The sequence below is a fragment of the Schistocerca cancellata genome, chromosome 12 (assembly GCF_023864275.1).
Source record: "Schistocerca cancellata isolate TAMUIC-IGC-003103 chromosome 12, iqSchCanc2.1, whole genome shotgun sequence".
NCBI lineage: Eukaryota > Metazoa > Arthropoda > Insecta > Orthoptera > Acrididae > Schistocerca > Schistocerca cancellata.
Genome location: NC_064637.1, coordinates 117,451,078 through 117,479,037, shown reverse-complemented (window position 1 = coordinate 117,479,037; position 27,960 = coordinate 117,451,078). Strand labels below are relative to the sequence as shown.

At 39.9% G+C, this 27,960-nt stretch overlaps 1 protein-coding gene across 1 annotated transcript; it reads right to left on the bottom strand.

The window, feature by feature from the left end:
- Positions 1 to 4,871: 4,871 nt before the first annotated feature.
- On the bottom strand, positions 4,872 to 27,832 carry LOC126109671 (protein NATD1). The gene is made up of 3 exons (XM_049914722.1): positions 27,550 to 27,832; positions 14,997 to 15,106; positions 4,872 to 5,164 (listed from the first exon to the last, which is right to left on the bottom strand). Exons 1-3 carry the CDS (start codon positions 27,689 to 27,691, stop codon positions 5,054 to 5,056), a joined length of 363 nt encoding a protein of 120 aa, XP_049770679.1. The 5' UTR covers positions 27,692 to 27,832; the 3' UTR covers positions 4,872 to 5,053.
- Positions 27,833 to 27,960: the final 128 nt, after the last annotated feature.

Below are 27,960 nucleotides of genomic sequence, written 5' to 3'. Positions count from 1 at the left end.
CTTCATGAGAGACAATGACAATTTAATGTTCCAGTTTCAGCCAGTGCAATAGTCTCAGATTATTTTGTTATGTGCAGACGTTACACATCCTTACAGTTCTTACTCCAATCCGTAAGAAATATTTGAAGTTAATGCCTTTAAAATTTCCAGAAACAGCTCTTTTCTGAGGCCTCATAATAGGACCTGGCTGAATGGATCCCTGAAGGTACATTTTGTTGACTGTAAACACTAAGTTTCCAGAAGGAATGAAATACGTTGATTGCAGCATTGCAACTTTGGAGCAGTAGTAGGCAGGATTTTAGCTGGAACTCTTACGGCCTTCCTGGCCATGGTTCCACTGCCATTGCCTAATACTTCTCCTCCACTTTTCAGGATGAAGAGAACTTCTTCTCCTTCTGCCCTATGTTCCACCTCAACTGCAGACATTATTGTCAGCTGTTGTGGAGACACTACCTTCCTCAGCAGCTGTGTTCTCTCTGCATTAAAAGAAAAAATATGCTGAGACAACATACATGACTGTGAAAATACCATAAAATATTGTTATCATACATTTAAGCTCAACAGCACAGTCTGGTTAATAGCTTGTTAGTTAAATAGTCATCAGAGCTCACACACCAAAAAAAACAATCAAGGCAAACTGTGACAAAGGATATGCTCTGGTCCTTTTCACCTAAAATTCTGTTGTACTCATGATGTTTGTACAACAGGTGCTGGATAATGGTTGTTGACCGAAACCAATGGCCCAATGACACATTAAAGAATAAATCAAACAGCAGCTCACAGTGGCACATGTTGTTTCTACAACTGCCACCGCCATTTGTAGAAAACAGAATTTGAGAGCCAGTTTGTGCCCTTTAGCTCTCCTTACATTCACAGAAGCTCTTGTTAACGGTGCCAGGTACTTTCTTGTAGTCGGAGAAGTTTTTCCTCAAGATGTCTGAACTGCTGCTATTTGGCAGTGGTCAGCCAGGCACAGCTGCACATAACTTGGAGTCAGTAGATGAGATGATGAAATGTGGGTTGGACTGCCACTACACATTATGCAGAGGTGTTACATGGCCTCTCAGCAACCAGTGTCATATTCCATGCTGTCTCTCTTGAAATTTCTGCCTCCTTGGATCACTGGATCCCAAAGTCTATTTATTTTATTCAGCTGAACATCTGTATCAGTGACAGTGTCGTAATACATACCACCAGATACACAGAAGTTATTGGAAGAAAACAGGGCAATGAGACATGCAACTAAGAAATAGGAGAGTGAGAAATAATCCTGTAAACAACCTACATTGTAACAGATTAATCACTTTCACAAATCTTACAAGGAGGCCTTACGGACTCATCGCCCTCTTTGATTTTCCTCGCAACTGAAAGATTTGCAGGTTACAAGATTTTCAAAGCTGTAAGATAAAAAAATTTCAGCATATTAACATAGATGTGAGTTGCTGAGGGTATGGCACAAAACTTTGTCCATTCAATACTTTTAATAGTAACTTCTTTCTTGTGTTTAAATTCCGTATTTATTAACAAATAATGGATCATATTTTTTTAATACAAATAACATTTATATTTTTAATTTCTGCTCATAGGACAATAAATTAAATTTTCATACATACAAGTGAAATGCCTCATCATTAAATGAAAAAACTTAATACATTTCATAACTGTTCAGTCTTTTGAAGTAAAAAATGTGTTTAATTTTCTATATGAATTTCCCATTTTTTACCAAATTTTAATTAATTTAAATTTCATGCAACTAATAATTAAAAATAAAATATTATTTTTGTTAATAAACTGTTTCCATCTCTTCTTCTTTACACATGAGGGTCGCCCACAAAGTAAGTTCCGTTTGTATTTCTATATGCAGCAGCGCTACGATCGCAGTTCCGAGCATGCACAGCAGTTACTCTGACTCAAGGAAAAGACATGTACGCCATTTTCACATCGCTGCTGCTGACGTGTGCTTTGTAGTACTTCTTTAAATGTCAGCCGTAATTGAAAATGCCGCCGCATGTGAAATCAGATCTGTGATTCGTTTTCTAAATGCAAAGAAAGTTAAACCAAAGGAAATTCATCAGCAAATCTGTGAGGTTTATGGACAAAATGCTTTGAGTGATTCAATGGTTAGAAGATGGGTCAGACTGTTCAATGAAGGACGTGATCACAAAACGGCAATCAATGGAATGGAGGCACCCTTCATCCCCAACGTAAGTTAAGCCTAAGCAAATCTTGACATCTCAAAAAGTCATGTGCACCATTTATTGGGACAGAAAAGGCATTTTGCTGATTGATTTCTTACCGCGAGGCCAAACAATCAATGCACGTGGTTACTGCGAGACCATTAAGAAATTGCACCGCACAATACAGAACAATCGCCAAGGATTACTGTCAAAAGGTGTTGTTTTTTTCCACGATAATGCCCGACCTCACATGGCAAATGTGACCAAACAACTCTAATGGGAATTTCACTGACACACATTTGATCATCCTCCGTACAGCCCGGACCTCGCTCCTAGTGACTTTCATCTCTTCTTACACCTAAAATCTGTCCTTGGTGGTCAACACTTCAACAATGATGATGAGCTGAAAGAACATGTTACCACATGGTTGAATACATAGACAGCAACCTTCTATGAAGAAGGCATACAAAAACGTGTGCCATGCTATGACAAGCGCCTACAAAATTTCGGAAGCTATGTAGAAAATTACTTTAAAAGTTGTAGATTTTTGTACAATAAATATTTTTTTCTGTATCTGTACATGTTTGGTTTATATAATGAAACGAAACTTACTTTGTGGACTGAAGTCTTCTGCTTGCTTCTGTTTGTATATTTGGGCTAACCTCAGGAACACTGTAAGGATTTTGATACAGTTTTTACTCAAAGACAGACCAATTTATTAGGAAGGTTTGTGTAAGTAATTTAAAAATACTTCATACAAACTGGCTGAACTACAATCAATTAAAGACAAGTGCTGCTGTAAAAAATGATGTCATGCCACCCAGTGGTGAATCGCAGAACTCACAGTGTGCACTGTTGCTGCACAATTGAGAGTGTATGTTTCATCTTCACCACCCCCTGCAGCAGCAATAGTTCTCTGCTCTTTTGTAACTGTGTGACCTACAGTCATTTTCTGTTCTGGGGTACGCACATTTTATGTTATCCAGAAATCTTCAGGGGTCAAGTCAATGTTGTCCAGCCATTGAGACACACAAGACTGTTATTACCAGAATCTGTAAATCTATCAACTACTGTAGGGATTTCCTTGCAGTTTCCACTAATAGATACACTGATTCAGGGCAAACCATGTGGTACAGTAACTTGCAGCCTCCATTATTGCCATGAGATATCACTCCAAACGCCATTTAAGTATGGGACACACAACATTCATGCCTCCTGAAAACTTGCCTGATGTGTGCAGCTCACTTAGGTATATGAAAGTAAAGTTCTTTAGGAGCCTAACAATGTTCTTTGAACTTTAATCTTAACTCTAAGCAGCCAATACAAAATGAAATTACTGCTATGCCTCATAAGTTGTCTGGCCACATATACTTGGTGCATCCTTGCAAAGCTGGGTGTAATGGTACTTTGACTTCCGCAAAGTTATAATTTACGATCGCGCACGCAGAAGAGCGCTGCGCCAGCGACCGATTTTATAAATAATTTTGTTCTTCTTTTTTTTTACTTTTGCGTAGTTTTTGTTTTTAAGAACAAAAGGAGGACTCTCTCTCTCTCTCTTGTCTTGATACGAAAGACGTGTATTTTCCCGCTGTGTTGAATGTGCTTTTGGTGAAAATTAAAATTACATGTCAAAGTGATGTTGTTTCAATAGTTAATGAGAAGAAGTGATAATAAAATAAAAAGGTAACACTACATGGGGTTGGTCACAGGTTCATTAATAAATATGGAATTTAAGTAAAAATAAAACAGATGGTGCTGCTAACAAGATTTGTACCAGCAACTGTACAATTACTAGATTTCACCCTAGGTACTCAGCTACCAGTGGCTGAGTTAATAAGGTAGAAATATTTTATAGCTACAAGCACTTGGATACCTTCTAATCTTCAATGATGATTGATCAAGTTTTTTTGAGAATTGTGTCATATTGCATTAGGAAACTGATGCCTGGGCATTCAACTTCAAATCCTAGAAGTATGAAGAAAATAGAAGAGGGCCAGACCATAGGGTGTCCTTGTTAACAATGGACAAGCAAAGCAGAGGGTGTTGGAAATGATTTTCATGGGAGCCATCAGGGAATTTGTGTGGAAGCTTTGAGAAAACACAAACCAGGATGTGAGGTATGTGACCGGTTGAAGTATTGCTAAGCAACATTTTCTGTCCATTGATTCGGCTGCAGGCTTCTTGAATTATCTTAGTTCCTTACTACCAAAATGTTCTACACAGCCTTTGTTAATAGCATAGTTTGTCCTACAAGATTTTCACAGTATATTACAGACACCTTACCGTGCTGAGGCCATATTTGTCTTTGAAAAGGCATAAAGTATCGTTAATTATTAGGAGGCAGCCTACAACGACATGATGGCAATGTTTTGCATTTAGGTGTAACATATAAGTACTGGCCGGCTGAGACATCTGCCCAATACGATGTCAACCAATTCCAACTCATAAAATGCATAGTCTGGCACAGAACAACTCAATTTTGAATATTTTAGTATTTGATGAAAGCAAAAGGCCAATTATTCAGGAAGTAAAATCAAATTCATATGAACTGAAGTCTTCTGGCATGTAACAATGGAAAATGAGAAAAATGAGAAGAATGAGAGTGATGTGGGTGTATCCTATTTCTTGTGGCAGCATCTAGCAAGTCTGGTAAATGTGAAAGAGGTGTTTGGTCACATCGACCACCACATCAACTTGATAGCGATGCACAAAATTTATTCCATGTTCTAAATGTATACAAAGTATAATTTTTAGCTAAAACTTTACAATATAAAAATATTTATTTTAAACAAATAGTACCCCAAAGTCATCAACAACTGTAACTCAAAACAGCACCTACTAATATACATGTATAATTCCACATTCCAAGTACCAAGCTAATTCACAACTATTTTCTTGTATTCTGGAAAGCTGTCAATGGCCTTCTGTAAATATTCACATGTCAGCTTCATTTTGAGTTCGTTGTTGTGTACATAATCAAAGGCAGCCTGTAACAATGTGAAGACAAAATTTAAAGAGAAATTCTACAAGCTGCAAATACAATTTGAATGTGAATAGAAATAATATAAAAAACTTTCCATACATGACTAGCCACTGTAGTTCACTTAGCAGTTGCCTCCTGCATGTTAAGATACCATTAGTTTTTAACATTACATCAGGCACACTATCACAATCTTTGTGTTTTAACCACACTAAACTCTTGCTACTTTGGCCTCTCAGTAATCCAGCCTTTAGTCGCTTTCAAGCAGAAATGACAGGCTCAACAATGAATTCTAATGTGCCATGATGTTGTCAGTTAATTACAATGTTTGAAAATGTGGCTTTCTTTACAGTTCAGTACTACGGCAATAAAAGGAAACACCTCAAGCAGAAGCTTGAAATTTTAGAACTGAGGTTCTTTGAAGAGAAGCACTGGTGCAGAGTACAATGTTAATGAGTAACTATTTATGACATCAAAAAGAAACATATTATTTGACAATAAGCAACACAAATGAAGAGTAGGTTGAGAGAGAGTGAGAACGAAGAACTGGACGCAGTTGTTTACAGGTGGTTCACACAAAAACACAGTAAAGGAATTCCTGTCAGTGGCCCAATAATACAAGGAAAAGCAGTTGCATTTCACAAACAACTTGGATGTGGCAGTAAGGCTGGATATTAAACTAACTGGGAAGAGGGTGGGGGCCATGGAACGGGCAGCTGACAGTCACCAGTGAAATTAATCAAATGGTTCAAATGGCTCTGAGCACTATGAGACTTAACATCTTAGGTCATCAGTCCCCTAGAACTTAGAACTACTTAAACCTAACTAACCTAAGGACATCACACACATCCATGCCCGAGGCAGGATTCGAACCTGCGACCGGAAGTTAATCAGCTAATGACAAAGATACAGAAGAGTTTGTAAAGACAATTTGGAAGACAAAGAAGATTTAATTGCTGATGCCTTGCACAATGCTGATGAAATAAGCCCCTTTTACAAGATGCTTCCTTCAAAGACATCACTCCCAAGAAAGAGAAGGATGGTTTTGGGCACAAACAACAGAAACAGTGTGTAACATTAACGGTACATATTAACACAAATGGAGTCATAAACTACCACTCATGGTGATTGGGAAATCCCAACATCAATGTTGTTTTCAATATCGCAACAGAAATACACTACCAGTTCAATACTGTGCTCAGAAGCAAGTGTGGACAGACAGAGAAATATTCTCTCAGTGGTTCCAAAAAACATTTGTACTAGCTCTGAGAAAGAGCTGAAGAAGAAAAAGCTTCTGGTGCAGCTATCTATACAACTGACAATGCTTCCAACAGAAAATCCATGATGGAATGTGACAATATTATGAGAAGGAAAATTGCAAGACAGGCACAACAAAAAGGTTTCACACTTAAAGCTTTAGGCCAATAGCCTTTGTCAACAGTAGACACACACTCGCACACACACACACACACACACACACACACACACACACACACACACCAATTCATACACACGACTGTAGTGTGGTTTCAGTCATCTTCCTGATTTAAATCTAGTCTGATGTATATGAGCACTCTCTTTCTTCCACCCAATGTGACAGCTCTGATTCAACCCAAGGACCAGCAAATTTTTGAATCAATTAAACATCATTATCAACCTTGCCAAACAAAGTGAAAATGACTCTACCGAGGTTACCTCGAAGGTGTGCAAGCCTATCAATTAACATGATGTTGTTTTCCAAACAGCAGATGCATGAGATAAAGTAGAGAATTGTACCACAACAAAGAGCTGAAGAAAAGTGTGGCCCCCCACTGATCTAGAGCTGGAGCCATTACTGAGTGACAGCAGCAAGCCAGTCGATTCAGAACCATAAGTTGCCACCACTCTGTACAGTGACATGTTCCACAAACCTCCAGGAGAAGGAGAAATTGATGAAGATGATGATGATGATACTGAGGGGCTGAATGAGGAAAACTGAGAGACAGACCGAACTTCAACAGATGAGGAAATAATTAAAAGCAGGCAGGAAAGTAATGATGAAAGTGATGAAGAAGAGGACACAGGAGGAGAGAGCATGAATATTACTCACCCTGGTGCTCCTGAAGCTGCAGACACCTCCCTGGAATACATTACACAGCAACAAGATACCTGCAATACTGACTTCTAAGACGGTCGCATGATAAACCGTGCTGCCACTGCATATAACAACTAAAAATTCAGGACAAGTTTTATAGTAAGTGCCACTACTGTATATGTACATACTTGAGGGCTCAGCTCTCCGCTGACCGAATTGAATGGGTATAGTTCCCAGACACTCTCAATAAAAATTCAAATGGCTCTGAGCACTATGGGACTTAACTGCTGAGGTCATCAGTCCCCTATAACTTAGAACTACTTAAACCTAACTAACCTAAGGACACCACACACATCCATGCCCGAGGCAGGATTCGAACCTGCGACAGTAGCGGTCGCGTGGTTCCAGACTGTAGCGGCTAGAATCGCTCGGCCACTCCGGCCGCCCACTCTCAATAATTTGGCACCTCTATTGTGAGGAATGGCCAGTTTAGCAGGAGTATAGTGTATTGATTCTCTTCAGGAAGTGAAATGTATAGCGGCATCAAGAGACCCACCTGACAGTACGAGAGAAAGATAGGTTGAGGTAGTTTAAAGTGGAAGGGCAAGTCACAAACATTACATGATGAGGACCCACCTGAGATAAGGGTGACAGTAAACAAAGACATAGGGGTGGTTAGTATTGGCCAGCAGTTTTGTCTCTTAGTTTATCACTTTTCCTTTGATACAATTAACAATAATTAATTATAAATTTTGATTTTTTGTTGCAATAACTTTCTAAAATATATGTGCATTTATTCATGAAGGACAATTTTTCCATATCTTTTATAAATAATAATGTCATGCAGAATGATCTTAACACAACACAAACCAACTTGAGTAACAAATGTTGAAGTTTATCTCCCACAGAGAATAACTGTAATCTAGTTAGAGGAGCACTTACCTCAATTATACAGCTTTGAAAAATGAGTATGATATGCCACAATCAGCCTCAAATCCAGGCTTGTCTGAGAGGATGACTCATTTTGCGTACAAGCCTTAGTGTATGGTTAAGCCATTGACTGCGATATCCTTGCACCTAGGAATGTTAGTCTGACACAGTATGCAGGACAGCATGTGTGAGCTGAGGAAAGTGGAGAGAGTAACTGACAGACAGAAGCTCTGATGGTGAGTTGTGGACTACCCTGAGTATCTCAGCCAGTTAAAGGAAAGGCATAAGTTTACTTATACCCCAACAAAACAACTGAGAACTGCCAGAATTAAAGTCTGTATGAGACCTCTGTTCTTAGGATCCTCTGTGAAACGAGTTCAAAGAATTTTAGTGGTAACCCTTCATGCAAAATCTCCCATTTGTATTTGCTGTACATCTCTGTAATGCCACCAATTCATCGGCTAAGTTTAACACTAATTTCTCAGCTCTTCTATGAACCTCCACAATGCCTTGAGTCATATTGACTTAATAGGGATCTCTAAGCAGTCACGCAGGGAAGCAATTAAATGTGAATACTATGCTAAATTACACCAACCTGCTTATACTTAAAATCAGCTGATAATCAACACTTCCACTGTCTAATTTCCTGAATGCCACTTGCATTATCAACCACACCATGTCTTATAAAGTTATAGAGGCACTCCTATTACCCGATACAACTTTTATAAATACTGTAATACTTACAGCTAGATCCTCCACTTTTTTTCACACTATAGAACTGTGGAGAGCACAACAGAGGGTACTTACCACTGTAACACACATTAGGGTTTCTTTCTGTGCATATGCTTATGCAGCATGAGAAGAATTATTTGTTAAATTCCTCTGTGCACCATGGGATTAATACAATATTTTCTTCAGAGTTCCTATGCGAGTAATACACCCAATTCCTCACTTAACACATGGTCTTGAAACTAGGCTTTCACATTATAGCCAGCATCTATCTTCAATCACGTGCCATTTCAGGTTTTTTAAGGCATCAGTGATGCTCTCACCTGGGTCAAACAAAACTGTAACCATTCGTGCTGTCCTTCTCTGTCTATGTTCAATATCCCTTGTTAGTCCCACTTAGTATTGGGCCCATACTTGAGCAATACTCTATGATGAGTCACATGAGTGTTTCATATGCAATCTCTGTATGCAAACTCTTGCACTTGTTTTAGTCACCCCTGAGGCTAAGTGATCATATTCTTTCATTTCCTCATAAATTAGCTCTCTAGATATTTATAGAAGTTGACTAATTTCAGCTGTGACTTACTGGAATTGTAGCCATAGGATACTATTTTTTTATTCAATTTTGAGAAGTGGTTACTTATATGTATCTTAACATTTGCAGCAAGTTTCTAAGTCTTGCACTTCTTTCAAACACTGTGCAGCTCTTTCTGATACTATTTCATTATACAGGGTGTCCCAGAAAGAATGCTCAATATTCAGGGATTTGACACGCACAGTCATTTGAGCTTTAACATTTTTTGCCATGTCAATAATATACAACATGAACTGTACAGGTCCCAACAAACTTCCTTGGCTCACAGCTTAAGTTACTTCTACACCTGTCAATGACCTTTCATCCAAGATAACATGCTATGTCTTTCCTACCAATAAATCCTCAATCAAATCACAAATTTTGTTTGATATCCCGCAAGTGTACTGTCACTACTAAGCATTGGTGTATTGAGTCAAAGGCTCGCCTTGATCCACAACTTTCTGGATATCACATGAGAAAAGTGAAGGTTGGGTTTTGTATGACTGATGTTCACTAAATAACTATGCACAGCAAGTTTCAGGAAGAAATGTTGCAAAAAAGGACAAGATAGTATTGACCATTCAGAATGAAAAGACACACTCATTAGCCATTGAATTTAAGATACCTGCTATGTATGAGCAGAGGGATTCCATTGTCACCATGGTGACATACTGCAACATGACCTGCTGGTGGCAGTCATAATGATAAGTCTAGTGTTCACTTGATGTAGAGGACATTGCACTGACCATTTCATTAACAATGTTTAAGAGTGTAATGAGAGTGCTTCATTTCAGGAAGAATTGTTGCCACTGGATTCATCTGTGGTGGGTAACAACATACTGATGAAAGGAGTTGGATGCTCAGAGCAGCAGGTACCTGATCCACAGTGCAGAGCATCACTCACCAATTCACAACACAACTGCCTCACATGTGTACCTCTGTTTACTATATATCAAGGGCCACAGAGATTACCATGAGTAGGAACACCACCAATGGATACTCTGCGAGTGGAAAAAGTTTGCCTGGACTGACTATTTGCAGCATATATTGATAAGTTGAACACCGCAAGGTACAAACATGCCAGAAACCACTATGATGTAGAATCCAACTTGCCAACAGTGTACCATTCATTCAGGTAGTGGAAGTATTTACATATGTGATGGTGACAATCAAAATCAGTGCTCTTACTGCAATCAAGATACACATCTCGTGGTATGAACAGTGTCTGTTTTCACAAGCAAAACTCTTGAGACAATTCCCCAGGAACACACAATCACACATTTCTTCAGAAAGCCTATGTTGACACACATTTGTGATTCATCCGTATTAAAAACCGATTAACTGTTTTGAAAAATGTCCTTGCTACACACTATCTGTTATATGTTTAAACAAAAAGGCAGGGGCCAAGTCAACCACTCTGAGCTCACTGACTTCCTCTCCCTAATACCTAAGGTAGGAGGCCTGACACTTCACAAAATATGGTAAAAGTCTAGAACAGGGCCAGTGGCGTACTTACGTGTTTTGTGAAGGATTGTTTTTAGTGCTTGCTGTGAGGTACTATGGGAGCGAAGGAAGGTGTGTTGGCTGTTTATGTTACACAGCCAATAAACTGTGCTAGTATCTACAAACCCAAGACAATGTCACAACCTATGATATATTTGAAAAAGCAGTGAAATATTTCTCTGCTTTGTGTTGTTACACAATCAATCTGTGTGAGCACACTGTATAAAAGGATTAATGTTTTTTAATTAAATCATAAGAGAAGCTAGGTGGATCAATTTTTATTAATATATCGAACATGCTATTCTATTATGAATGAAGACTGATCCACTGCCTCCTCCCATGATTTAATCAAAAAACATTGATCCACTTTCTCAGAGTGCTTGTACAGATCAATCATGTGGTCATTTTATTTCCACATCTGACACATTTTCGTGTCCCTGCAATTAATCCATTAGACATGCACCACTGGATGTTGTCACTGTGCAGGATTAAATCACTTAAGTCAGTCTATTTTATAGCATTTGCTGCCATAATCACAAAATATTTCTCTTGAAACTCACTAATAATCCAAAAAACAGTAAACAAGACAATAGTTTCAATTACACTGCTAGAAATACATTGTCTCTGTTCTTACCTCTCATCGGTTACGTCAAAGAACCATCCCATTGGCTACACAAAACAAATGGCTTACCAATCTATGAGCAGTAGATAAGCAGCACAGTGACTGCTGCTGGTTCTGATCTAGACTTTGGCCCAAAATTTTAAAGCATGTATTATACCACTGCTGTTATCAGTTACAATGGTGACAGTTCTTCTGCCAACTACAGGGTTTTCCTTGTGTCAGCATATGAAACAGTGAAATATTTATACAGTGGAAATCGGACACCTGATATCTTTGCTATCGTCTTTCAAGGACAAACAATACCAGAACCTAATATCAGATCATTTTCATTTGTCTGTCTACAAATCCTACAGATGACCTGTAGCTTCAGTAAAACAATGCACTACCTCACCATTTCCAAATTGTTTCAGAAAGGTTCGTGCAATATTACATGGACGTGAAGATGATTGTGTGGCCCTGCTAGATTACATGACCTCAGTCATCTGATTTTAGCACTCCACCACAGCTCCCGGAAATTTTGGGTTGTGGGAGTTGACTTTCTGATCATAAGTCAGAATGGATCAGAACACTTGACATGATATGTTTCACCATCATTTGGGCAAAAGGAAGTGTTGCGTGCAAGTAGGTCCATGTCTCTCAAGACTGTATGCTTCATTTTTAGTAGTTGGAACAAGACAGTACACTGATTAGCTGCGTAGTTTCTGTCTAAAACAGTTGCAAATGAAGCCCTTGGTGATATTTTTAAAAAAATGATCTGTTCATTTAATATTCTTCCCACTCCTCATAGCTTCATACAGCTGCTCCTCAGAAACCATTGAAACCAGAGTGCATATTTAATACGTCTCCATTTTACCAAAGTGTTCATATTAATGATTCTTAATGTATGTTCATTTCCTCCTCAAACATACTATATTACATGCATTTATATGAAAGTGCAACATCTGCCAGACATTTATTTTTCAGAAGAAATAATAAAAAAAATTTAAGGTGCATTGTGTAGTGTTTGTACTAAACAGTAGACAATGTTGTGGCAATAGGCTCTCACACTGAACCCTCCCCCTCCCATTTTCCAGAATTAGTGAAGACATATTTAGTAACAAGAATCTCTTAATGATATGCAATTCCTCTCCTGTCCAAATCCCTCAGTTAACCAGTGAAGCACATCACTTTAATTTGTTCTGAATTGCATGTCTTCTATTTTCTGCTAGGTTGCTCACCTCAGCAGAAATTCTGTTCATACCGACATGGATTGGGAACAGTTTTTACCACAGCTATGTTGATCCCATCACAAGACATTGAATTATCTTCTGGAGGAAGATAAAGTACAATAAATTTAATATTATCACTAAAAAACACCTTATAATGACTATAGGAAAACAAGTGGTTGATGCTTATGACATGTTTACATGTAAAGAGTTCAGAAACAAGTGTAGGAAACAATTTTCAACATGACTACAACACTAGAAACAGGTAATTACAAGCTTTCCTTTCATGGATTTGGAGCAGTTTTTCATACTTTATAGTGTGCACATATAAAACTCTAAAATCAATTTAAAAAAAGGCTATTTCACAGCAGGACCTCAATGCTGCAAAATGAAATGTACATTTAATCTTTGTGCGTATATGCTATTTATTATTCATTAGCAGAAGTTTTAAATAATTGCAACAATGAATAATGTACTTGGCACTATTTCCATGTAAAGAGTTATATATTGCACTGTACAATTTCTGTTTGTTGTTGACTGGTCCCTTGTACACAAAATCAGCAATTAAAACTGGCAGGCCTAAAATTCTGATTTCGATACCAGCTTTGGTATACCAGCCTCTACTTTCAGCAAATAATATCAACAGATCATTTTGGTTATCTGACAAAATGATATCTCCCTCAAACCTGTATGAATATTCATATTTTATTACAATCAAAGGACTCCAGCTACAAGCTGTAACTTCCCTGCAACCAAAAAGAAAAGAAAAAAAAAGGTGTAAACAATCATCAAGCTAAACACGACACTGCAGCATTGATGGAATAGTCCTATTGGTGCATGGTCTTGCTGCCTGGCTGTCAGGCAATATGAACACAAACAGAAATGCAATCTGTGATTTTTCATATAAGTTAAGTAGTGGCAGATATGATGGTCATGGTGAGAGGGAGAGGGAGAGAGAGGGAGGGAGAGAGAGAGAGAGAGAGAGAGAGAGAGAGAGAGAGAGAGAGAGAGAGAGAGAGAGAAACATATCTTTCACACACTTATTCTAGGGTCTCACTACCATGATGCAAACTCTTCCTCAAAGTACAAATTCCACATAGCCTACTCCACCAATCTCTCTATACTAATTGTGCTCAAGACAAAGCCAATCTGAAAGCAGACACACACACAGCGCACCATAACATCTGAACACCAGACCACAACCCTCTCATTACCATGATATTGCAGTGCTTGTGTTATTCTGATTTATGATGCAAAGTTCCTCTGGGCATGCATGGGTGTCAGAAGGAACAGGCACTTTGGCAACTACAGCCATTATTAAATACATTACATGTATTTGCAATTGCTAATATGGATAACCATCAGCTGTAGAATGGAATGACGACAATAAAAATTTGTGCTGAACTGGACTTGAACCCAGATTTCCCGTGTTTGCCTTCCTATTTTGCTGCCCATGCATGCCTTACAGCCAGAACCATAGTTGATGACATATGGAAGTTTGCGTCTGGCCATGTGGCATGCACGGATAGCGAAATGGTAAGGCGACCACTTGTGATAAGCAGGAAATCTGGGTTTGAGAACCGATCCAGCACAAACTTTCACTGCTGTCATTCTATTTTACAGCTGATGGTTGTTCATATTTGCAACTGTGAATACAGTTAATATACTCCCATTCTCCTCACATCCACTTTTCAGACATTGTTTCCAATTAACACCTCACAATTTTCAGCTTTCACGTTTTCCTCGGGCAAAAGGCATTCTTTACTTCTCTCTAACCACTTTCCATTGAAATCGTATTCTTTTCCTTCTACTGTCACATGCTATACTGAGCAGATTCAACATGGAACATAGGTTATAATTTAATGTCTGTTAGTACCAAACTCAAATGAACATGTGGAAACTAACAGTGGCATCTTAAAGGATCCATCCTGACATTCATCTGAAGAAGCTAAATCCACATGGTTAAACAGGGATACAAATCCCTCTCCATCTGCACACAAATCCAATGTCTTAAGTGCTGTGGCATCTCACTCTGTGCTCTCTCTTTCCACAAACCCTGGCAGAACACATTTAAATTAACTAAGCGTGACCCATCCCATTATGACATTAGTTCCATTCAAAAAGAATAAAGAAATAGGAAATGGTAGGACACATTACCAACAAATTTCTGGGACAACTGTCAACAGAAAAAGAAGAATTCACCTTAGCTAGTATCCTCCCAACACCCTTTCCTTGGAAGATTGATGGGACTTCAGTATGTAGTAAGTCGACAACACCGCAAGCATCCTCATCGTATTGCAGGACTGCTCTTTCTGCAAAGATACAAAACCCATGTAAGAAGAAATATTTTACTGATGTGAACAATCTTAAAACATGAATACTGCAGTAATGCAGTTCCTCTCAAACGTTAAGATTTTGTGGTCACTGTCAGTTAACATAAAAGTTTACTGCACGTAGACATGTTCTAGAAATAACTGTCTCTACATGGGTAAAACTGAAAGTTTGTACATGGCTGCAGTGGCCTGCCTCTGCACCTTCTAATCGAGAAATTGGCCGTGACCCCTGTGCTGGACATGGAACCATACCAAAGTTTCAAAAACTGTTCACGTGACTGATCCATAATGGTGAAAGTAGTTGGAAACCATAATAAATTAATTTCTTGTCATGGCAGGAGTGGGTGTATGTTGATGCATATAGGCCCATTCAGTATGAGTGACAGATGTCGAACTAAAAGTGGAACTACTGTGACCTCCATTTTTCTTCTCTCCCTCTGTCCACCTCCTCCTCCCCCTTCTGCCTGTTCATCTCCTCCTCCTCTCTGACCATCTCCTCCTCCCACCTTCTCTCTACACATTATTGCCACCATACCAGTAAGAAGCTGGTGGTTCTTATCCCACAGTAGTTCTTTCCATTTTGTAACTAGTATGTGTACCAAATTTGATTGATATTGTTCCAAGGGTTTGGGATGAGTGTTTTACCCATGGTTTTTCCTGCATACACACCACAAGAAAAAGTTTTGCGTCACCTCAGTTCCAATAGTTCTGCAGCCTGTACAGAAAATTGGAATAGAGATCAATATGAACATCATTTCCGCCCTTTTTATTGCTCATGAAAATCACAAGTTGCATGTTGTACCACCATACAGCAAGACCTTCAGAGGTGGTACTCCAGATTGCTGTACATACTGGTACCTCTAATATACAGTAACACATCCTCTTACATTGATGCATGCCTATGTTCATTGTCGCATACTGTCCACAAGTTCATCAAGGCACTGTCGGTCCAGATTGTCCCACTCCTCAATGGCGATTCGGTGTAGATCCCTCAGAGTGGTTGGTGGGTCATGTCGTGCATAAACAGCCCTTTTCAATCTATCCCAGGCATGTTCAATAGGGTTCATGCCTGGAGAACATGCTGACTACTCTAGTCAAGCAATGTCATTATCCTGAAGGAAGTCATTCACGAGATGTGCATGATGGGGGCATGAACTGTCGTTCATAAAGACAAATGCTCTGCCAATATGCTGCTGATATGGTTGCACTATTGGTCGGAGGATGGCACTCGTGTATCGTACAGCCACTACGGCGCCTTCCATGACCACCAGCAGTGTACATCAGCCCCACATAATGCCACCCCAAAACAGCAGTGAATCTCCACCTTGCTGCATTCATTGGACAGTGTGTCTAAGGCGTTTAGCCTGACAGGGTTGCCTCGAGAATGTGACGCCAATCCTGAGTGGTCCCTTCGGAATGTTGTTGGGCCCATCTGTACTGCACTGCATGGTGTCGTGGATGCAAAGATGAACCTCGCCATGGACGTTGGGAGTGAAGTTGTGGATCATGCAGTCTATTGCGCACAGTTTGAGTCGTAACACAACATCCTGTGGCTGTACAAAAAGTATTATTCAATGTGGTGGCATTGTTGTCAGGGTTCCTCCTTTGGTTCACTCGGAGATGCCTGTACACTTCACTTGTTGAGGGCCATTCCTGGCACACAGTACCAATGCTGATGTGATCAAACTGCAGTACTGACCATCTAGCATGAGTGAACTACAGACAACATGAGCCGTGTACCTCCTCCTTGGTGGAATAACTGGAACTGATCGGCTGTCTGACTCCCTCCGTCTAATAGGCACTGCTCATGAATGTTTGTTTACATCTATGGGCGGTTTTAGTGACATCTCTGAACAGTCAAAGGGACTAAGTCTATGATACAATATCCACAGTCGACGTCTATCTTCAGGAGCTCTGGGAACCGGGGTGATGCAAAACTTTTTTTGATGTGTGTATATTTCACATATGTTTAAAATATTTCACATGTATCTGTTCCCATATTTCACCTGTATCTCTAGAGAATTTCCTCCTACAGTTTCATTTTCATGTAGCTCAATGTTTATGATGATGTACCTGCTCAACTATTTGTCGTACAATGACATAATTTTGCAAGTACATCTAGTGGTATATGTTCAAATGGCTCTAAGCACTATGGGACTCAACATCTGAGGTCATCAGTTCCCAGTGGTATATGTGTTTACTGTCTAAAATGTATTGTGCATAAAGTAGTAGTAGTAGTAGTAGTAGTAGTAAAGAGGTAACACATTAAAAGTCATGCATCACGCAGCAGTTTTTCATGCATCTCAGTATTTGATGTCACATATCCCGAACTATGTGTCACACAATGACACAGTTTTGTAAGTACATTCAGCAGCATTTGTGGGTCCTGTACGTAAAATATGTTGCGAACAGAGTTAGTAGCAAAGAAGTAGTAAATTTAAACATCATTCATGATGCAGCAGTTTTCCACACATCTCAGACTTCAAGACGTCGTATCTCCTGAATACATTGCTGGTACCTTCAGTGGTGTATGTGAATACTGTCTACAAAATGTGTTTTGCAAATACAGTTAGTTGTGAAGAAGTAATAAATTAAAACATCATGCTTCATGTGGCAGTTTTACTGCAAAAACCATGAAAATCTAGTAAGTGATCCGACTTTTTATTCCTTTCATCATTTGATGGAGATTAAAAATGTCATAAAGGTTTGAAATTATGTGTATAGTTCATTGCAAGCCCTAAATGCCCTCATTCTTTAATACTGCATGAAGGCAGTAGGGTATTAGTGCGTCATGGACCATGCTGTTTTTTTTTTTCAGCCCTTTCCCACCCCTTTATTAGGTAAGTGGTTCTTATGCCCATGGTGATTCTTCCAGACAGTAAGTGATACGTGTAACAAGTTTGGCTGAAATCGGTCAAGTGGTTTAGGAGGAGGTGAGGAACATACATACATAGGTACATATGTACATCCATTTTTATAATATATATGCACTTTTTAACAGATATCACTTAAATGCTCTATCTGATGTTCCAATACAAGTGCAAATACAACAGCCATGACTCCTTTAGAAGAACTGAGAAAGTCAATAAAGTTCTACAACAGAACACAAATGTCACATCAACATGGATGACATTTCCACACATTCAATCAAGCTTTCACATTTGGCCTTCTGTGCAGTGCACGAGGAGCAATATTAAACAGCAACAAGCCTTTATTTCTTAAATGTGTTACTTAAACTTTTAAAGTTTAGCAAACAATAAAAATGCCATAATGAGATTAGCAAACCAAATGTATGTCAGTCTTAAAGCAACATAATGCAAAGTTTGGAATAACTGAAGTGTTTGATGCTGCTTCTCACCTCTCAACCAAACAGTCAACTTTCCTAACTTAGACCTCAGGCTGTGGATCAGTAAGTCATTATACCGAATATTTGACATTCTCAACTGTTGACTTCATCAATGCACAACTAAACTCACCTTCCAACCTAACATCGAGATCGAGCTCCAGTACAGATCAGTCGGTCAAGTCAACCAAAACAAGTGGTACTGGTTGCCAGCTTTGATTCTTGACATAATTGTGTTGTGTTACATGGTGTCATGACTGAGTGACACTCTCTAGTGTCGAATGTTGATGTTTTGAAGCTTGTTCAAAGTGTCTTTACTAAGCGATACGGCTGGTGCACACGTTGTTTGTCAGGGTTCTATTCTACATGTTTATTTTGTATTGGAATTGTCAGTTTGGAGCACTGTTAGTAAGTGGTTGGGATGTCAGTTCTTAGTTCCTACTGGTATGTCTTTGACTCTGGAATTGTTAGTTTGACATGTTGTTAATGGTTTGAGATTTAAATTTTTGTTTCGCATTTGTTGTAAGTTATGGGTATAATGAGGAAATTCATTAGCACATCGTTGCATGCTGCCTGGCATGCAGAGTTTCTCACAGATGAAGCATCCATGTTCACAACTAATTGATATTGTCCTTCCTAATTACAGAGTAAATGTCTATTATTTCCACCTGCAATCACGAAATTGTTAGGTCCTTAGACAAATGGTTACAGTCACCAATGGCCATCTTCAGATCTGATCTTAAAAGGCTATGCACATTTCCAGCCAATGGCTACAGCCTTAGGTCAATCCACACTGCCTTGTTGACGAACACAAGCAAGAAATAGACAAACTGCGGTCAACAGTGCGATTACCTTATGTGAAAAATGTTACTGATCAACTTGGCAAACACCTTCGCTGGATTGGGGTGCAGGGGTCTTCTATAGTGGTCTCAGGATCCAGGATGTGCTAGGCTCTACTAAGGACAAGGTGGATGCATTACACACTGCAGGCGTGTACAAGGTGGAATGCGAATGTGGAGAGGCGTACATTGGCGAGATTGGCAGGCCAATAGCAACGCGCATTTGGGAACACGAGTGCTATATTCGTCTAGGGCAACACAACAAGTCTGCAGCGGCAGAACACCAGTGGGACTGCGGGAAAGAAATAAATTTCAGCAAAGCCTGTGTGTTAGCCAAGCAGCCGGTTATGACGAAACGCAAAATCAGAGGGGCCATCGAAATACTCAAACACCCTAATAACATGAATAGGGAGGATGGACTCAGGCTTGCCCCATCTTGGTTGCCAGCAATCAGAGCTCAACAGGCCGCACTGTCAACACGAGGCACGAGCACTACCAGCAAGTAACTGCTGCCACGTGGCCGATGTCCAGCATTTGGTAAACAGCAGCCAACTTCTCATTCGACGGTGACCACCAATCATGGCAAATAACACAAGAGCCAATAGACAACTGAGGTTATGTTCTCCCTCCACTGCAACACCCTATTAAGATAAAAGTTCCCTCTCCTTCTTCCATAAGTGACCAATGAAACGAACTATCTTTTTAAAATTATGAAATAATGGCATGCGCAGTGAACACTAACAGCAAAATATAAAGGACACTGCATAGCTAGAACACACCAGTGGACCCAGAAGAAGGCCGCTGCAACTGTGGACGAAACGTTGGTTTTTCTCTAGTAGCAGTAGTTTTATACATTATGACGCAGTATCACATCCAGAAAACTTTTATGTTGATGTCTATTAACAGTTTTAATATGGAGCTCTAGTCTCCCTCAGTCACTGGCTATGGGCCAGTGCCGAGTGAGACTAGGGTACATATAAAAGAGGTTAAGTCTCTGCATGTTGTGCTGTCATTGCATAGTTAGGCCTGTTGGTCTAATGGTAAATTGTGTCTCTGGGACTGAAATGTCGCAGGATCATATCCTGCCCAGACCACGGAATTTTTCAGTGTGCCTTTTACGGACCCTCCACCCTCCAATGATGTGAAGATTCACCAGGAATGAATTTCACACACACTGCAAGTCCCCTTGCCCCAGCAGGGGTGTCAGAAAGCTTTTGGTACCATTCCTCACAAGTAGCTTCTAACCAAATTGCATGCCTATGGTGTATTGTCTCAGCTGTGTGACAGGCTCTGTGATTTCCTGTCATGAAGGTCACCATTTATAGCAATTAACAGGAAGTCACCTATGAAACTGCAGTTACATCTACGGTTCTTCAAAGAGTGTTTAAGGCCCCCTACGGCTGTTACTCCATATAAACGATTTATAAGACTCTGAGCAGCCCTCTCAGATTGTTTGAAGCTGATGCTGTTGATCACCATCTAGCAAAGACACTGCAAAATTAAAACAAGTTGCAAATGTATTTAGACAAGATATCTGTCTACATGCTGTAAAAGTTAGCAGTTGGACCTGAAAGATGTAAAAAAACTGTGTAGTCCTCCACATGAGTACTAAAAATCATTTACTTTAGAGTTACATGATAAATCACACAAATTTAAGAGTTGTCGATTCAAATGAATACCCCAGGGATACAATTAAGAGCATTTTAAATTTGAAACTTCACTCAGAAAGTTATTTGGGGAATGAGAACCAAAGACTGCATTTTATTGCCAGAACACTTAGAAAATGCAACAGTCTGCTATGGAGACTACCTAAGTACACTTGTCCATCATCTTCTGGAGTACTGCTGTGCAGTATGGTGTCCTTCAAGATAAGAATGACAGAGAACATAAAAAATGTTGACAGATGCGCTGCTTGTTTTGTATTATCATGAAATAGTGGAGAGAATGTCATGAATATGATAAGCAAGTCGGGATGGCAATCATTAAAACAGAGGCATTCTTCATTTGGGTGAGATCTTTTCACAAAATTACAAATTATAAACTTTCTTCTAATAATTTCCGGGTATGCAGCCGGATCCCGTCGACATTCTGCCACGATATTTCGGCCCAGAGACGTCCGGCCATCATCAGGTGAGTACACAACTACTGAAGAGCCCAGGTGCAGTCACGGTATTTATGCCGAATCTCGCGCATGTGAAATGTAAACTTTCTCCTCCAAATGCCAAAATATTTTGCTGACTTGCACCTACAAAGGGAAAATGAGCATCATCATAAAATAAGGAAAATAAAAACCAGCACAAAAAATATTTAGGCGTTCATTTGTCCCATGTGCTATTTGAGAGTAAAAAAAAACGAGAAATATTCTGAAAGTGGTTCTATGAACCCTCTGCAAAAAATGTAAGTGTGAACTACAGACCAGTTATGTAGGTATAAGGTTACTGAGCCAGTTAGGGGCACACAAGTTGCTGAAGTGGCATCCAATTGAAAGACTTGCACCAAGTTGTCGAACCACAGAATTATTACACACATCAGATTGAATGTATGCGATGGACGTTAATGGACATTAAGATGGGAAGTGTCCACCTTCCTCCTTTATGACAGCTTGGACTCTGCTGGGACAATTTCAGTGAGATTTCTGAATGTCTGTTGAAGATTTGTAGCCCATTCTTTTTCAAGAGCCAAAACCAGTGAATGTAGTGATATCGAATGCTTGGGGTAGGGAGCAAAGTCGAAGATTTACCTCATCCCAAAGGTGTTCCATTGGGTTCAGATTTTGACTCCAGGCAGGCTAATCCATTTCAAGAATGTTGTTGTCCATAACCATTGCCTTACAGATGCTGGTTTATGATGGGATGCATTGTCATGCCTCCCCCCATGAACCATAGACCTTGTCGTTGGTGGGGAGGTTTGTGTGCCTCAGCAATACAGATAGCCTTACTGTAGGTGCAACCACAACAGACGGGTATCTGTTGAGAGGCCAGACAAATGTATGGTTCCTGAAGAGGGGCAGCAGCCTTTTCAGTAGTTGCAGGGGCAACAGTCTGGATGATTGACTGATCTGGCCTTGTAACACTAACCAAAACGGCCTTGCTGTGCTGGTACTGCGAACGGCTGAAAGCAAGGGGAAACTACGGCCGTAATTTTTCTCGAGGGCATGCAGCTTTACTGTATGGATGAATGATGATGGTGTCCTCTTGGGTAAAATATTCCGGAGGTAAAATAGTCCCCCATTCGGATCTCCGGGCGGGGACTATTCAAGAGGGCGTCATTATCAGGAGAAAGAAAACTGGCGTTCTACGGATCGGAGCGTGGAATGTCAGATTCCTTAATCGGGCAGGTAGATTAGAAAATTTAAAAAGGGAAATGGATAGGTTGAAGTTAGATATAGTGGGAATTAGCGAAGTTCGGTGGCAGGAGGAACAAGACTTTTGGTCAGATGAATACAGGGTTATAAATACAAAATCAAATAGGGGGAATGCAGGAGTAGGTTTAATAATGAATAAAAAAATAGGAGTTCGGGTAAGCTAGTACAAACAACATAGTGAACACATTATTGTGGCCAAGATAGACACAAAGCCCATGCCTACGACAGTAGTACAAGTCTATAATCCAACTAGCTCTGCAGATGACGAAGAAATTGAAGAAATGTATGATGAGATAAAAGAAATTATTCAGATAGTGAAGGGAGACGAAAATTTAATAGTCATGGGTGACTGGAATTCGATAGTAGGAAAAGGAAGAGAAGGAAACGTAGTAGGTGAATATGGATTGGGGGTAAGAAATGAACGAGGAAGCTGCCTGCTAGAATTTTGCACAGAGCATAACTTAATCAAAGCTAACACTTGGTTCAAGAATCATAAAAGAAGGTTGTATACATGGAAGAAGCCTGGAGATACTGATAGGTTTCAGATAGATTATATAATGGTAAGACAGAGGTTTATGAACCAGGTATTAAATTGTAAGACATTTCCAGGGGCAGATGTGGACTCTGAGCACAATCTATTGGTTATGAACTGTAGATTAAAACTGAAGAAACTGCAAAAAGGTGGGAAATTAAGGAGACGGCACCTGGATAAACTAGCTAAACCAGAGGTTGTACAGAGTTTCAGGGAGAGCATAAGGGAACAACTGACAAGAACGGGTGAAAGAAATACAGTAGAAGAAGAATGGGTAGCTTTGAGGGATGAAGTAGTGAAGGCAGCAGAGGATCAAGTAGGTAAAAAGACAAGGGCTAGTAGAAATCCTTAGGTGACAGAAGAAATACTGAATTTAATTGATGAAAGGAGAAAATATAAAATGCAGTACATGAAGCAGGCCTAAAGGAATACAAACGTCTCAAAAATGAGATTGACAGGAAGTGCAAAATGGCTAAGCAGGGATGGCTAGAGGACAAATGTAAGGATGTACAGACATACCTCACTAGGGGTAAGATAGATACTGCCTACAGGAAAATTAAAGAGACTTTTGGAGAAAAGAGAACCACTTGTATGAATATCAAGATCTCAGATGGAAACCCAGTTCTAAGCAAAGAAGGGAAAGCAGAAAGGTGGAAGGAGTATATAGAGGGTCTATACAGGGGCGATGTACTTGAGGACAATATTATGGAAATGGAAGAGGATGTAGATGAAGATGAAATGGGAGATGCGAGACTGCGTGAAGAGTTTGATAGAGCACTGAAAGACCTAAGTCGAAACAAGGCCCCGGGAGTAGACAACATTCCATTAGAACTACTGACAGCCTTGGGAGAGCCAGTCCTGACAAAACTCTACCATCTGGTGAGCAAGATGTACAAGACAGGCGAAATACCCTCAGACTTCAAGAAGAATATAATAATTCCAATCCCAAAGAAAGCAGGTGTTGACAGATGTAAAAATTACTGAACTATCAGTTTAATAAGTCACAGCTGAAAAATACTAACGCGAATTCTTTACAGACGAATGGAACAACTGGTAGAAGCCGACCTCGGGGAAGACCAGTTTGGATTCCATAGAAATGTTGGAACACGTGAGGCAATACTGACCCTACGACGTATCTTAGAAAATAGATTAAGAAAAGGCAAACCTACGTTTGTAGCATTTGTAGACTTGGAGAAAGCTTTTGACAATGTTGACTGGAATACTCTCTTTCAAATTCTTTAGGTGGCAGGAGTAAAATACAGGGAGTGAAAGGATATTTACAATTTGTACAGGAAGCAGATGGCAGTTACAAGAGTTGAGGGACATGAAAGGGAAGCAATCTCTATATTGAGCAAGCAGTAAAGGAAACAAAAGAAAAATTCAGAGTAGGTATTAAAATCCATGGAGAAGAGATAATAACTTTAAGGTTCGCCGATGACATTGTAATTCTCTCAGAGACAGCAAAGGACTTGGAAGAGCAGTTAAACGGAATGGACAGTGTCTTGAAGGGAGGATATAATATGAACATCAACAAAAGCAAAACAAGGATAATAGAATGTAGTCGAATTAAGTTGGGTGATGCTGAGGGATTAGATTAGGAACTGAGGCACTTAAAGGAGTAAAGGAGTTTTGCGATTTGGGGAGCAAAATAACTGATGATGGTTGAAGTAGAGAGGATATAAAATGTAGACTGGCAATGGCAAGGAAAGTGTTTCTGAAGAAGAGAAATTTGTTAAGATCGAGTACAGATTTAAATGTCAGGAAGTCGTTTCTGAAAGTATTTGTATGGAGTGTAGCCATGTAAGGAAGTGAAACATGGACGATAAATACTTTGGACAAGAAGAGAATAGAAGCTTTCGAAATGTGGTGCTACAGAAGAATGCTGAAGATTAGATGGGTAGATCACACAACTACTGAGGAGGTATTGAATAGGATTGGGGAGAAGAGGAGTTTGTGGCACAACTTGACTAGAAGAAAGGATTGGTTGGTAGGACATGTTCTGAGGCATCAAGGGATCACCAATTTAGTATTGGAGGGCAGTGTGGAGGGAAAAAATAGTAGAGGGAGACCAAGAGATGAATACACTAAGCAGATTCAGAAGGATGTAGGCTGCAGTACGTACTGGTAGATGAAGAAGCTTGCACAGGATAGAGTAGCATGGAGAGCTGCATCAAACCAGTCTCAGGGCTGAAGACCACAACAAAAACAACAACAGCATTGTCATGCTGATACAATCATTATCTCAAAACTATACCTCTACTGTACATGGTACAAAATGCTGTAAAATGTGTTCATATCCTTCCACATTTATAGTTTTTTTTAAGTGCTATAAGGGGACCATACCCAAAGCATGAGAAACAGCCACATACTGTAACCCCATCTCCTGTTGACACTACACATGATGGAAGGTACTGTTCACCAGGCATTTGCCACAACCAAACTCTTCCATCACACTGTCACATGGTGTAGGTTAACCACTGTAGCCTGTTCTTTTTAACACCCTACGCACTGTTGTCACGCTAGCTGGACTGCTGGTATCACTTTGGAACTCACAAGTGATTCCTTCCATTGATTCACAGAATTTTTTTATAACCACTCACCCCACCCCAAGCAAAGTTTGATTACCCCTGTCCGTCATTGTATAAGATCTGCCTCATCTTTGTTTAGCTGTGGTTGTTCCTTTCCATTTCCATTTAACAAACACATAATTGTCTCTTGACTTGGACAGCTTTAGAAACATTGAAGTGTCCCCAATGGATTTTCTACTCAGGTGGCATCCAATGACTAGCCAACATTTGAAGTCACTGAGTTCTACCGACTGCCCTGTTCTGCTGTCACTGCTTCTCTACTGAAAACAGAATACTCCCTGCCTCCTTTTATACTGGTTAGCCCACCTCTTGTGACATGTAGTGCTCAATTCTGCCTTGCAGATTTACATCTAACAATGCAGGCCACCTTACGGTGTGTGGCGGAAGGTGCTTCTGGTACCACTATCCGATCCTCCATTCCCTGGTCTATTCGCAAACGGCACACGGGAATAATAATTGTTGAGAAACCTCTATGTTAGTTCTAATTTCTCAAATTTTCTGGTTATGCACATTACACAGGACATACATGGGAGGGAGAAATATGTTACCCAATTCTTCCCAAATCATACTCTCTTACAATTTCAATAGCAAATCTCTGAGTGATGCACAACACCTCTCTTGTAGCATCTACCACTGGAGTTTGTCGCCACTGGAGTTTGTCGAGGATCAGTGCAATGCTACCGTGCCGACTAAACCATCCTGTGACCAAATGCAAAGCTCCTCACTGAACTTACCAATCTCTTCTACTAATGTAAACCGATAAGGGTGCAAGACCAGTTGAACAAGTGTTTTGTACATTAGATATGTCCGAATACTTTTGATCAGACGTGTACAGTATATTACCCATCTTTCCCTAAAGCTTACACTGATTTTCCTAAGAATTTCAAAAATTTTGCACAGCTTTACATTCTTGAAAGCTTTTTCTATGTCGAGAAATCCTATGATTATGTTTCGATTATTCTGAAGTCTTGTTTCTACTATCAAGCATGACGTCAGAACTGACTGACTGGCGGTGGTGCCTTTAACTTCCCTATAATTTACATAGTCCTTCATTTCAATGAACCTCAATTTTCTTTTCCAGTCTTCTGTACATTATTCTTATCAGCAACTTGCATTATGATACACTTTACTTTCTGTTCAATAGTTCTCACTTTCATCTACCCTTCCGTTCTCTACCTCTCCTATTAACCCAACATGGTGAGAGTGTCAGATTGATATCATATTGAGCTGCAGAGAGACACGAGTCACGTGAGAGTGTCGGCAGTTGCAGCTGCCCCCCACAGCCTCTGCTCCCCTCAGACAGAGTGTGGCAGCTGCATAATGCCGGTCCTGAACGCTGGCGCTGGACGCCAACGTTTGTAGAGACGCGCACCACTATTACACATCTGCGCCACTACAAACGAGTCATTGTCGAGTCCCACACTCATGACAGCTTTCCACTGCCAGATGTGTATTCCGTAGCTTCACTTTAGCCGCCTTGCTGTGTGCTGCAAATTTGTCTCGATGATTGCAGTTCCGGCAGTGGCAACACAATACTCTCCGCCCCCTTTAATTCTTGCAGGTCAGCCTCTCTTTAAATCTAGTCGTTAATTCCAATTTACACAGGGGTTGATCGGACACTTTTGGTCAGGTATTGCACTAAAGGTATTACATGACAATATATATTTTATTACAAATGTGTGTGAATGTTTGGTCTGAGCCTTGGTTAAATGCGATATACCCATGGATTTACCGAATCTACAGACTTAGAACGTACCTTTGCCCAAAGTAATAAAGAATTCCTTGACGCTCTTGTCGTGACTAACTTCAAGAGCGTCTGTGGAAAATTGCATTATTGCAGTTGTACTCGCATTTGGTTTAACAGTTCTTGCCAAAATCCTTGCAGAGCGTCGAAGCATCGATATCGCTAAGGCTTGCACTTGTGTAGTAAAATAGACGAACCTTGCCGACAAACGTAGAATGTTTTTATTTACGTTTGAGTCATTGCGTGTCTCCAGTGCCACAGACAATCTACACACATCTCTGGTATCAAGGATGTTAGAATTCTAACCTCTTGTCTGCTGTAAACAGCTGCGTTTTTCGTTTTCTCCCTGTTATACCAGTCGGCTGTTCATAGAACCGGTATTTTCACGTGGAAACTAGCTGGTAGGTGTAGGTTTCGAAGAAA

Bases quoted from the DNA above. Each gene is read 5' to 3' on its own strand.
- LOC126109671 (XM_049914722.1), bottom strand. From the start codon at position 27,691: ATGCTTCGACGCTCTGCAAGGATTTTGGCAAGAACTGTTAAACCAAAT. The intron at 15,107-27,549 runs GTACGTTCTAAG...GTATCTTTGCAG, and splicing joins CTTTATTACTTTGGGCAAAG to AAAGAGCAGTCCTGCAATAC. The intron at 5,165-14,996 runs GTGAATTCTTCT...ACATTGTTACAG, and splicing joins TTGGGAGGATACTAGCTAAG to GCTGCCTTTGATTATGTACA.